Source organism: Dermochelys coriacea, chromosome 4, assembly GCF_009764565.3.
Source record: "Dermochelys coriacea isolate rDerCor1 chromosome 4, rDerCor1.pri.v4, whole genome shotgun sequence".
In the NCBI taxonomy this organism is placed as follows: Eukaryota; Metazoa; Chordata; order Testudines; family Dermochelyidae; genus Dermochelys; species Dermochelys coriacea.
The window spans coordinates 2,337,203-2,350,710 of NC_050071.1; the positions used below are offsets into that span (position 1 = coordinate 2,337,203).

The following is a 13,508-nucleotide window of genomic DNA, read 5'->3' on the forward strand; positions in this document are numbered from 1 at the left end:
GCAAATGAGTCACCACCAGAGCTACTATGGACTGCGGCACAAATGTTAGATGCTGCCTAGGGCAGACTGAATATTTGAGGGGCAAGCCTTACGGTGTTTGTGTTCCATCTCAAACTGTCTAGTTTGAGGGTAGAAATGTATTTGCTTCTGAGATCAAACACAGTGTCAAACAAACAAAAGGAGAGGTGTGCAGCTGTGCTTCAGGTCTACAGACAGAACTGTGTTTGAAAACTGCATTAAACACACAACTCAGCACAGCTTCCTCCCTCTCCCAAGCTGCTTTAAACACAGTTGGCCCATTGCAGGGAGACAAGGGCAAACTGTGCTCAGAACTAGTTTGATGGTGAACGAGACCAATGAGGATCTAAAAGCAGGAAAGAACACCAAGGTTGGTACCCAAGATGAGAATAGCTGGCCACATACCCAGCTGACATTCTTTGCCCATCTTTGTCTGCTACCATTATAGAGCACACGCCTCCCCACGAGGGGGCACACACGAAATATGAATCTCTGAAGAGGGACTCGGCAAAAGGTTTGGAACCTCTGCCCCATTGCATCCAGAGAAGCAAAGACACCATTTTAAAACCTGGACCTTTCTATCAACTGATGTGTGGTCCCTATCTGTATTCCATGCATGCGCAGGCATGTGCCCTAAGGGCCCAAGTCCAGAAATTTTAACAAGCAGTGTCAGTTGGTCCGCGCATGCACAGTAGATCTCCTCATGCTCCCGAACAAGGATTAAGAGGCAGTGCGAGTCGATGCCCCCTCAGTTTCTCTTCCTGCAAATTTAACCAAAGCTGAAGCAGAGGGGACGGAGGGCGGGTCGTGGAATACACAGAGGGACAACACATGTCAAAGAACTTCCCATTACAGTCAGCAACCTCCATTTCTTCTTCAAGAGCGGGTCCCTAAATGTATTCCATGCATGGGTGATTGGCAAGCAGTCCTCAGACTGGAGGTGGAGGCAAGGAAGCTGGCAACATAGATGCATGCACTACTGCAGATCCCACGGCTGCATTTGCAGTAGAGGTCTGGACTAGGGCATAATGTATAGCAAGTGTGTGTCTGGAGCTCCAGGTAGCTGCTCTGCATATGTCCTGCGTTGAGACTTCCTGCAGGGATGCTACCATGGCGGCCTGTGCTCTCGTGGAGTGTGCCATTGTACCTCCGGGAGGTGAAATGTGAGCTAGCATGTAGCACCTGATAATGCAGCCAGAAACCCACTTAGAAATCCTTTGAGGCGATATAAATGTGACGTTCTACACCTTGGGGGAGTATCCTGGAACCCCCACATTTTTATATAATCGTGATCTTACATTTACAGCATGACTTGTAAGGTATCAGGGGAAAGGTTATGATCTGCTGAAAGTCATTTCTCTATCCATAGATGTGTATCATTAATGCATATGAAGTTATGAGAATTGTGTTGTATGGTGGTCACTAGAACATGCTGTAAGTTGGGGAATCAACCAGATATTAGCTCCCCAGATGCAACAGCAGCGAAAGTAACCAAGGCCTGGGCTGGGTATACAACAACCCATCAACAGCCATTGTCCAGCAAGGGAGCTACAATGCAATGACTCACCTGCATGAGACCACGCCAGGGAATTGCTCAACCTTGCTTGGAGACTCAGCAATGCCCCCAGTCATGCTTAGACTTGTGTTTTCCAAGCACATGGACTGAGGGTATAAAACAGACAAAGTGGCCATATGTTTGGCCTCTTCTCCTGCCCGCACCTACACTGCAAGCAACTAAGACACTGAGAAGACGACAAAATTTCAGCAGAGGATATCGGCCCAGGTTTAAGGAACAAACCTTTATATTAAGGACTGCAATATCCAGTGGGGTGAGAAAACAGCTTAGTCTAGATGTTTCCCAGTCTAATAGGGTTGAGAGTTTAGACTGCATGCTTATATTTTATTTCTTTTGGTAACTAACTCTGACTTTTTGCCTATCACTTATAATCACTTAAAATCTAACTTCTGTAGTCAATAAATTTGTTTAACCGTTTACCTTTACCAGTGAGGTTGCATGAAGTGTGTGGCAAATCTACTCAGGGTTGACAAAGACTGGTGTATATCCACTTTCCGTTGATGAATTGGTGAACCAATTAATAAACTTGCACTGCTCATCTTGCGCAGTGCAAGACAGTATATTCCTGGGGTACAGTGCTGGGAGCTGGGGGGATTTGGCTGTGGTGCCTTTCCTTGTGGGATTCATGAGTGGCTCTGGGAGCATTCATGCAATCTAGCTGGGTGTGGGGCTTCACATGCTGTTGTGCTGAGTGATGACAGCTCCTGGAGGGGGTTGCTGCTGGTCGCTAGCAAGGCATTATGAGAGACAGCCCAGGCTGGAGAGAGTTCAGGGGGCACAGTGGTCCCACAAGTCCCAGGCTGCACCCTGGAGATCCCATCACAATAGCTTGACCTCGGGATCTCTCAGCAATCATGACAGAGTGCCTTGGTGACTTTCTGATGGGTTTAGTTCTTTGCAGGTAAAAAGCCAGTGAATGCCAGACGTCAAGGGAGTGAAGTCTCTTCTCTTTGGGAGAAGTGTGGAGTTTGGGAAAAGAGAGACAGGCAGTGAATACGCTGGTTAAGGTGAAATTCAGAGACTAGCCTGGGAAGAAGTTCAGGGTGAAGGCAAAGGGATACCTTGTCTTTCTCAAATACCGTAAAGGGAGGATCCGCCATGAAGGCTCCCAATTTGTTGACCCTCCTGGCCGAAGCGATGGCCACAACACCACTTTCATGGATAGTGGCACAGGGAACGGGAGTAGAGAAAGGGAGTAGAGAAGTGTACCTTTTTAGGGTTTGACCATCGAACAAAAGGAGGCAATGATCCTGGTGGAAACCCTGGAGTTGATGTGGTCCTTGTTGGGTGAGTAGACTGAGTTGAGCCAGGCCTGTAGGCAACATAGATTAAGTCTGGCAAAGTGTGCCACATTAGAACACGCTGCCACATGGCCTAGCAGCGATATGCACATTCTCACTGTACCATTTGGTCTGTGGGAAATTAAATAAATCAGATTGCATATCATTTGAAACCTTTCTGCGGGGAGGAAGGCTCTTGCAGAATGAGTTCAATAAATTTTGTCGGCTTCATGAGGGATAAAATGGATTTCTCTCTGTTCACGCAAACCCCCAGTGCTATGAGAAGCTGAATGAGGAATTGAATAGCTGATGTGATCTTCTGCCGAGATGGTCCTAACAGGAGCCTGTCATCCAGATACAGAAAAACTGCATGGCCCTGACATCTCATCTGTGCTGCCACCACAGAAAAAACTTTCATAAACACTCTGCGTGCTACCACTAGTCCAAATGGGAGGACTCGGAATTAGAAGTGTTCCTGACCCACCATGAACTATATGAGCCTCCTGTGGCCAGGGTGAATACCTATATGAAAATATACATCCATGTTGAGAGCTACGACCCATATTTCCTCTATTGATGCCAACGTAACCATCCTTTATTTTGACTTTCCAATGAAGATACCGAAGTGCTAAAGATCCAGATTGGATCTCTACCCTCCGTGTTTTTAGAGACTAGGAAATATGGACACTAGAACCCTCTTCCTTGATACTGAGGCAGGATGTGTTCTATTGTCCCTCAGTATAATAGGGATTCCATTTCCTGTTGAAGGGTCATCTAGTGAGACTGGTCCCCAAAGAGGGACCGGGAAGGGGCTTGTGCGGAGGGAAGGGGATGAACTCTATAGTTCCCTGATGGATAATCTCCAAAATCCAACCAGCTGTCGTGATTAGCTCCCAGTTCCAGGCGAAAAGAGTAAGATGGTCCCAAAAGGTGATGGAAAAAAGTGTAGGTGGCATCAGAGATGGCATGTGGGTCTCAACTAAGATATCAAAAGTGGTTCCTAGCAGTGGGCTGGGAATGGGTAATGGTTGAGGTGGTAGAGGGGGCTTAAAAGCAGGGCCTCTCAGTCTTCTGTTGCTTGCATGGAGGCTCAGCAGAATGCTGGTAGTAGAAAGCAAAGGAGGTCTTGATTTATAGGTCTGCCTCTAGTTCTTCCTTCTTGGGGCTGGTGGGCAGATCCCCAAGGAGCAGAGGGCAGACATCAAGTCCTTTAACGAATAAAGAGAGTCATCAATTTTCTCATTGAAGAGGTTCATCTTGTCAAAGGAAAGATCTTGGATAGTATGCTGCACTTCCCTGGGAAATCCTGAGGATTGCAACCAAGAATCCCTCTCACAATACCAGTGACCAAGCTTGTTGATGCTCTATCCACTGCATCAATTGCAGCCCAAACAGCCATTTTTGCCACCAACTTGCCCTCCTTTAGTAAGAAGAGGAATTGGGCTCTGTCACCAGGGGAAAGTTTGTCCTGAAAGGCCACCAGCCTAAAGTTGCTGTTGAAATTGTACTTTGGTGATGCAGAATTGCAAGCCCACAAAGAAGACCTTTCTCCCCAGGAGGTCCAGTCTCCTGAAGCCTTTGTGCGGCAGGATGGTCCTTAGGTATAGTGACCCAGTCCTTTCTGTAGCAACCTGTACCACCAGAGAGTCTGGAGCAGGATAGGAGAATAAAAATTTGGCTCCCTTTGGTGGGACCAAAAAGTGCCTGTTGGCCCTCAGAGGTGTGGGAGTACAGGATGATGGGGTGTGCCAATCTTACTAGTTCCAATATGGCCTCATTAACTGGGAGGGCCACCTTACTTGTGGGCCCTGAGGCTGCAGAATGTCTAACAGTTGGTGTGGGCCCTGGGTTTCCTCCAGAGGTATCTAGAGACAATTAGCCATTCTTCACACAAGTTGTGGTATTGCTGATGATTGTCCAGTGGGGATGGGGAAGAGAAGGAGATTCCCATCAGGACTGTCTGTACCTGTGGTTCTGGTTCGACAACCTCTTCCTCCTCATACACCAATGAATCTGGTTGTCGGTGAGAAGGAGAAGAGTGGAAAGTCTCCTGGGTGAGTCCCAGGCATCTGCTATCAGGATCCTACAGTCCCCAATAAGACCAGGAAGAGGGGCCAACGGTTTGAGGGGGAATCCCGTGGCATGGGAAACTGTCAGTCCCTAGGAAAGTCACGACTATAAAGGTAGCAAATGTAAGTCCTGGATTGCCTGTTTGGGCTTAGCTGTCTTGGGGGGGGGGGGAAGAGGGAGGGAGTGGAGAATGAAGGAGGAGCCAGCTCATCAGATTAATCTGAAAATTGCTCCTGTTGGAATGGCAGAGTTGACAGCACCAGGTCAATGCTGCCTGATGGTTGTAAGTGAGATGGTTCCTTGGACAACAACGTACTATCATCTTCTGGTGTCGTAATGCCCCTCAGGAGGGTTGGGCCAGAGAAGAGGGGAGACTGTGGATAGAGGAGAAAGGTACCCTCTGTGCCTTGTAGGTCTGAGTATGTCCCAATGCACAGGGCATTCAGATGGTCGGTACCAACAGTACGGGTACATTCCTGGGCATGAGGAGGTCTTTGGGCAGGTAAGTCAGTACCAAAGAGTCTGGACCGTTGTGGACAGGACCAGCAGATGGTTGTCTTTATGTTTCAGTGCCAGAATCACAAGTGCATTCTTCTTCCTACATGCTTTACCCTCAAGCCTGGGTTGTGTGTGGTTTGTTTTTTTGTTTTTGTTGTGGGTTTTTGTTTTGGTCTGTCAGAACTGATTCTTTAGGACATGTAAGGGCTTGCCTGACCTCAATGGGCGCAGGGAAGGAGCACATCTCTTATGGACAGTCACTGATGGGGTCTGTCCTTGTGCCCATGAGTGCCCCTTACTTTTGTGGGAAGCTCTGGAGGACTCCACTCCTAAGCATGTGCTCATAAGGGCACTGCTCATTTGTTGAGGCCGAAGTACACGGGTGTCTCCCTGGCTGGATCAGAGAGGGACCTCATGGCCTTCTTCAGCAAGCATTCCTAAGGCAAAGCTGAAGGGCTTTGTGATTTCTCAGTGGAAACAAGCAACAAAATATGCATCTCATCCAAACAGTAGAGGCAGCACTACTATTTCTCACTGGCGGAAAAGGATCTAGGGTGGGAGATGCAGTTTTTGAAGCATGGGACTCTGGGCATAGTCCCAGACCATGGAGAAGTCGTCCTTGGTCCAGGGAAACAAACTACACTAGAACTAGAACTGTACTAAGCTAAAAAGAACAATTATTCACCAACCATTTTATTTACAGGTTTTCTGAAAAGCTGAAGAAAGAGAAGACACTTGATTCCGACTCAGGCCATGTGGTGGTTAGAAAGAACTGAGGTGGCATCTACCCGCACTGCCTCTGATCTCCTCATGCTACCAAGTTGAGGGTATCTACTGCTTCAAAGGACACTGCTTGTTAAATTCTCTGGGCATGGGAGGACAGTGCGCATGTGTACCCACACATGGAATATGCATACAGACCAGCACTCAAAGAAGCAGCACCAGTTAGTCAAACATTTCCTTCATTCAGCAAAACAAACAGAGGATTTTGCTTTACTGTACCTTTATTCTGAGAATGGGATGTCCACATCCCACTAATAATTAGAACAGTCCCTGGGCTCTGTGGCGGCTAGTTTTCAAAAATGCTTAGCAAGGGCTTGTCTTTTGTAGGGTTTTTGGTGTGTACTGAAATTGGGGGTCCGTGCGTTTCTCAGAGCTCACTTGGAACAAGGGCTGATGACTGTCGGGGTGGGGGGGTAAACCAGTGCAACATTGACTCGCTCGCTGCCATTCCTGGGGCAGACGATCTCCGTCACTCCCTCTGGTCTAGGCTGACTCAGCAGTTCTCCTGAGAGAGAGAGAGAAAGAAAAACACACATTGAGCATCACAGCCATATTCACAAGACAGCTCATTTCACAAAGACTCATAAGGGAGGCATCCAAGACCAATGTCATAAAATGTTCTAAAAGGAATTTTATTTTTCAACCCAACAAAATTCTCATCTGCATAACCATGGTGGTGATTATAGCTGGAAGAACGTTGCTCCAGACAAAGGCAACATCTGCCATTACTTCCCGCTCCCCTTACCTGCATCACCACAGACCGACTCCAAAGATCTTTAGCTAGACACGGCAAATTGAAGTGGATCTCTAGAGTCTAATGAAGCAAGAACTGCAGAGTAGGTGTTCCTAATTAGGATTCAAGGGCAGATGGGATCTGAAATTTACCTTCCAACAAAGCTCTGCATAAACTATATGAATTGTAGGAGTCAGTAAACCAGCTGGCAGATCAGTGGAGAGAGCTAGAGTCATCCCCCTATTATTTGTGTCTATGCAGTACAGTGATTGGTACTCTAACCCTCCACCCCCACCCCACATAGAGAGATTATCCTACCATGGAATAAGTCAGTACAAATCTAGCTAGAGGGATTCTATGACTACCCAATGGGGTCTCTATTCCTTTGCATAAACCAGCAGTGGCCAAATTTGAGCTTCATTAAAAATTTAGATTTGGGGATGCAATGTTCCCAGGGGCTGCTGCTCTCTAGCTCAGAGATCATGCTGCACCAGGCTGCTGGCTCTTTGTTTGCTGGCTGGAGTACGTGTCCTACGCTCCCATTTAGAGCAAAATGCTGTGTGTCAAATCCTGCTCCCAAAGGCTCCTGCACAACCTTCCATGCAGTCAATGGGAGTTCTAGGGGTGTATTCCAAGGCAGAATGTGGGCCTCTTACTTTGACCTTTGCACAATGTACCCATCTTCTGCATTGGCCCTTACAGAATTAAGCAAATACAAGAGCGTTCTGCAGCTGCCTGCACTGCCTGGGGGCAGTGGTGGTGCATTTTTACAGCATTCACCAGGGCTCCCTTCAGCAACTATGCCATGAGTCAGCCAAGTTCATTTGTTTGATAAAAAGCTACTCCTGATTAGCCAGTTCCTGACACCCCAAATCACAGAGAAGTCAAGAGAGGGCCCTGCACCAGCTACAGTCATATGAAGAGGATACAAGTGAAGAGACAAATGGACCAAGCCCTGAGTGTTTGATCCTGGAATAAAGAGCTGTTGTAGCAATGTCCCTTTACCCTCAGGGATGCACCATTTAACACTCCTATCTGGAACCACCATATGCACTTGGATCTAGAACCGCAGTTCCCAAACTGGCCCAGGGAACACCAGTGGTCTGCAGGGAACTGCTGTTCTAGGAGAGCTGGCTGATCACAGGGTGCCAGTTACTCCGCATTTTCAGCTGCTAAATCACGTGAAAAGCAGCTAAAAATACATTAAATAATGTCCCTTGTTTTACTTTTCCATGTAAGCAACAGCTGCTGATGCCAGCGGAACCTTACCCGACTGCTTACAGCAGCAGCCCATGCCATGGTGAATGGGAGGGCAGTTGGCCAGGCCATGCTCTCTATTAAGATGTGAGCTGTGATATAGAAGTTTTTGGGACCCTCGGGTTTAACCCCTCTACTCTCATCTCTGGGAGCAACCGCTGGGACAGTGAGCTGGGTTTCACCATTTGTAACAAGTCCATTAAACAACACCACAGACATTGATAATCATTCAAGTGAGAAGAGATAGAACAAGAAGAAGAGCCCATAGCAGGCTCTCTTAAATGTCCAGTTAAGAACAATAGGCTGGGAATGACACATGCACTTGCCTACACATTAATGGGGGGGTGGGAGGGAGGGAGAGAGAGAGAAAGAGACACACACAGACAGGAAGGCTAAATCAGAAATAGAACAAAAAGTCAAATCTCTGGAGATTTGCCCATCTCCATTAGGAGAGAACTCTTACTTATTTTCCAAGCAAAGGAGTACTTGTGGCACCTTAGAGACTAACAAATTTATTTGAGCATAAGCTTTCGTGAGCTACAGCTCACTTCATCGGATGCATTCAGTGGAAAATACAGTGGGGAGATTTATATACACACACAGAGAACATGAAACAATGGGTTTTATCATACACACTGTAAGGAGAGTGATACTTAAGATGAGCTATTACCAGCAGCGGGGGGGGGGGGGGCAGGGGAGGAAGGAGGAAAACCACTCTCCTTACAGTGTGTATGATAAAACCCATTGTTTCATGTTCTCTGTATGTGTATTTAAATCTCCCCTCTGTATTTTCCACCAAATGCATCCGATGAAGTGAGCTGTAGCTCACGAAAGCTTATGCTCAAATAAATTTGTTAGTCTCTAAGGTGCCCCAAGTCCTCCTTTTCTTTTTGCGAATACAGACTAACACGGCTACTACTCTGAAACCTGTTATTTTCCAAGCCTCACCTTTAGTCTTTAGCTTGTGCAAATAGCCTTCCCACAGCATGGCTCTCATTTGTAACCTCTCTAGCTTCTCTAAACTAGGAGTGATAGTTGAGTGATTTCAAGTCTAAAAGTTCACATCATGCCATCCTACTGTAGTGTTCTCTTCCTGGGCATTGCTCCTGACCAACAAAAGTGTGATTCACAGTCCAGGGTAAAACTTGGCATTAAACTATTTCAGAATAGTCATGTCTAATTCAGGTTTCCTTCACCCAGTAATGATTATCCAAAGCACTACTACTGTCACAGGTTTCAGGCCACAGATGCAATACACCATTGACAGTTGCACAGTAATGAGAGATGTTGGACTGAGAGCATTATAGCGATATCGTGCAGACATCAGCAGTGCAAGTACCCATCCTACTTGACAAGGTCTCCACTGTGATGTGGAGGTGACAGTTTTACCAGTGATAAGGTATATCAAGGTCCACTAAGAACTTGGCCTGTTTGCTTAGACTGCTGACAAAGATGCCAACTGTCCCAATGCTGAGGGGTGTGTGTGTGTGTGTGTGTGTGTGTGTGTGTGTGTCTGTAAATTGGACAATTGTACGCCAGCAACAGGACTGGGATTACCAGCTCATTTTACAAGGTCACCTGTCAGTCGGTAACAAGCAAGTTACTACTGACCTAGATCGGAAATGAAGTACTGATGGACCAAGATGGCAATTTCCTGCCATATCCTGGACAAACCTAACTGAATTAGGTTCAAGTATCTTAGGAGTTCGTTGTATTAAAAAGTCAGTGTTTTTATGTATTATTATGGGTTTGTATACAACAGGCGTGGCCAAACTTACTGACCCTCTGAGCCACATATGACAATCTTCAGAAGTTTGAGAGTCAGGGCTCGGGGTTTCAGTTTTGTGGGAAGAAGGGTTTTGGGGCTGAAGCCCTGAGACACCCCTCCCTGCTTCACAGAAGTTATCCCTAACCCCACTGCAGGGTGGAAGCCCTGAGCTCTCCCTCCCCAGTCTGGTAGGCAGAGAATGGGGGGAGGGGCCCTCGGCAAGCCACACTTTAACTGTAAAAGCTGCAGTTTGGCCACCCCTGGGATACAACATCTCTAGGGAGACATGACTGATGTAAACCCTGGGAAACGTTAAGAGCTTCAAAGGGCTACTTGAAACAAAAGGCCAAGCTAGAAGGAACTTTCAAAGTGAAGTGGGTTTCCCAGGAAATCTCTAGGTGTATGCACACAGACCTTTTCCGGCTATGCAAGAACTCAGCCTTCTGAATCTTCGCCCTTAGGAAGGGTCCACTGGCTGCTGATCAGCTGTTACACAAGGACAAGATCAAAGGCCCAAAAATGGTATAAAGAAGCGACCCTCATATTCCAGGGTTGCTTGTTCTGAGCCAAGTGGTTATGTGCTTGTAACCACAGAAAAACCTTTCGGTGGGGTCTGAGAGATAATCACCAGCCAGAACCCTTGCTGGAATTCAGGGAGATCTCTCTCAGCTTGTGGAGTAGTTTCTTGTATTGGCTTGAATGTGAGTTGTCTGCAATGCTTGTGACCCTCAGAGCGCGGCTCAATGCCAGTTGGCAGAGGGCCCACCATACTGTAATTCATGTCAGGCCCGACACACTCACTACCTCCAACTTTCTGTTATGTCAGGTATCACATGTAAACCCATTACACACTGGTCTCAGAAGTCACTGTGTGAGGTATGTACAGGTGGTATTCAAGAGCTTGTGGGTTGGCTGGAAATATGTTTGGGAGGCAGTGCATACCCAAGCCTGACAAAGGAGTCTGGATTCACCTCTCTGACTGGCGTGACCTGAGGAAGAGCTCTGGGTAGCTTGTGTGATGGGGCAAGACCAGATGGCTATAGAAAAGTAGTGGGAGATAGATATATTAGCTCCAGGCTAAACAAATCCCTGGTACCAGGTTAAGTGAAATGGAAGCTGCTCCAGGTCAATTAAGACACCTGGGGCCAATTAAGAACTTTCCAGGAGGCAGGGAGAAGGCCAGGTCAATTGGGACACCTGAAGCCAGTCAGGGGCTGGCTGAAACTAGTTAAAAGCCTCCCAGTCAGTCAGGTGGGGGTGCATGTCAGGAGCTGTGGGAAAAAGGGTTACGTGGAGGGTCACAGTGAGCCTCCGAGACTAGCGAAATCCGCCAGGAAACGCAGGACCCATGGAGGCAAGGACAGAGCTGTGTCACAACTGGTGTCAGGAGTGGGACTTCGTTCACAGCGTGGCGGAAGAAAGAGGTTTAAAAAAAAAAAGTGCACTGGGGGTTTGGATTTTTTTTTTTGTTTTGGTTGTTTGTTTGCTTTGTACCCCAATGGAGGAGGTGGTCAGAGCTCTGGTACCAGCCACGGCAGCCCAGCAGGAGGCCACCCGGGTTCAGGCAATGGCACAACAGGAGTCTATGCGGCTACAGCAGAAAACCAATCAATTACTGATGAGCCAGGCGACTCAAGATCCTGCCCTCTTGAGAGAGGTGGTGGACCAGCTGAAGATCCTCACCACCCAGGCCCAGGGGTCTGATGGGACTCGAACCCTGAGGGCCACTGGTTGTCTGCCAAAGACGACGTCAGGAGATGACGTAGAGGCATATCTCCTCTCCTTCGAAAGGACTGCTCAGCGTGAGGCGTGACCCCAGGAGCAGTGGGCTGGCATCCTTGCCCCTTTTTTGTGTGGAGAGGCCCAGAAGACCTACTTTGACTTGCCTGCCATGGATGCCACTGACTATACCCGTCTGAAGGCAGAGATCCTAGCACGATCAGGGGTAATGGCAGCGGTAAGGGCCCAGAGGTTCCATGAGTGGAAATACCAGGAGAACAAAGCCCCGAGGTCCCAGCTATTCGACCTCATACATCTCGCACGGAAGTGGTTACAGCCTGAGGTGTGCAGGCTGGAGGAGATTTTGGAGACCCTGGACATAGACCATTACATGCGGGGACTGCTGCCAGATCTCCAAAAATGGGTAGGCCAGAACGATCCGTCCACGTACGACGAGATGATCACACTGGTAGAAAGATGGATGACAGCCAGGGAACTGACCCGACTACCCAAGGAACGCCCCTTTCGAAGCAAGCACCTGACCCCAACCCTGGAAGGTTGGGCAGCCAAACCCCCGGGAGTCCTAGGTGGAAGAAGGGGGGGCTGAAAACCAGCAGGGACCCCAGAAGGAAGGGACTGGCCTGAGTGGGGGGAACCCCGGGACTAAACCACCTAACCCCCGGGATAGGGGAGTGATTAAAAGCAATTATAGATGTTATGCATGTGGGGAGTGGGGACACATAGCTGCACAGTGTCCCAGCACCGAGGAGCCTAGGCAATGTAACTTGGGATATTCGGAGGTCCCATGCTCCCTTATCCTCCTCGCAGTGGTCGCATTAGCCCCGCATAATTACACCAGGCCAGTGAGGATAAATGGATAAACTCATATCGGGTAAGCTGGTAAAAAATAGTCAGCTGCTACAAGCCAAACTCGTAGCAGTGCATGGGGCTGTGAGTCATTACTCCACCATCCCAGTGGAGACAAAGGTTCAGGGAAACCCCATTGAGGTGACTGTGGGCATAGTTCCTAAATTCCCATATCCTGTAGTCATTGGGAGGGACTATCCAGGGTTTGATAATTTACTCCCCGCGGAGAGGCTGGAGGGAGGTGGGGACCCTGAGGACAGCGACTCGTCACCGGGGGACTGTCAACCCCCGATGTTTGCTGAGATTTCTCAGGATCTGTTCTCAGCCTCCCGAAAGATCCGGAAGACAAAAAAAGAGAGGAAGGCCGCAAAGGCCTTGGGAACCCGGATCCTGACCCAGGGCCAGAAGACCTCCCTAGTAGGCAGATGGACGCGAGCAGCCAACAGAGAAACTTCCACCACAGAAGGTAAGCTAGAGGCTGCCCCCAGCCATGACGGTGCCAAGCCGTTGGAAGAAGCAGAAGCTGGCGCCTGGGAGTTTGGGCTGGTTAGTCCCAGGAGAGAGATTTTTGGGCGGGACCAGGTGGAGGACCCCAGATATGACAACGCCAGGAAAGAGGTGGCAGAGATTGATGGGATACCCATGGATGGGAAGTTCCGGGGTCCCGGACCTTACTTTATAGTGAAGAAAGATCTCCTGTACCACATGGTGCAAATGCAGGAGCAAGAGATACAACAACTACTGGTGCCACAAAAACATCAAAAAGCCACTTGTTTGGAGGACACCTGGGGTAGAGAAAACCCAGGCACGGATCCTGCGGAGGTTCTTCTGGCCAGGAGTACATGAAGATGTCCGGTGATACTGCACCTCTTGTCCGGAGTGTCAGTTACATAGCCCTTGTCCCCACTTGCGGGCTCCTTTGATACCTCTTCTAATAAT

General features: G+C 48.4%; 1 protein-coding gene across 9 annotated transcripts in view; it reads right to left on the reverse strand.

The window, feature by feature from the left end:
• The window catches only part of MFHAS1 (multifunctional ROCO family signaling regulator 1), a 133,412-nt gene that overhangs the window by 11,870 nt on the left and 108,034 nt on the right, over positions 1–13,508 (reverse strand). For 3 of the 9 annotated variants that reach the window (XM_038398222.2, XM_043513837.1, XM_043513838.1), the window contains one exon: positions 6,604–6,730. The exons of 1 other annotated variant lie outside the window; for it this stretch is intronic. In XM_038398222.2, coding sequence (XP_038254150.1) covers positions 6,604–6,730 — 127 coding nt within the window. Of the gene's footprint in view, positions 1–2,803; positions 2,907–6,444; positions 6,731–13,508 lie in introns of those variants that run through there. 5 more of the 9 variants (XR_005292399.2, XR_006281086.1, XM_043513836.1 and 2 more) reach the window with 4 other exon arrangements.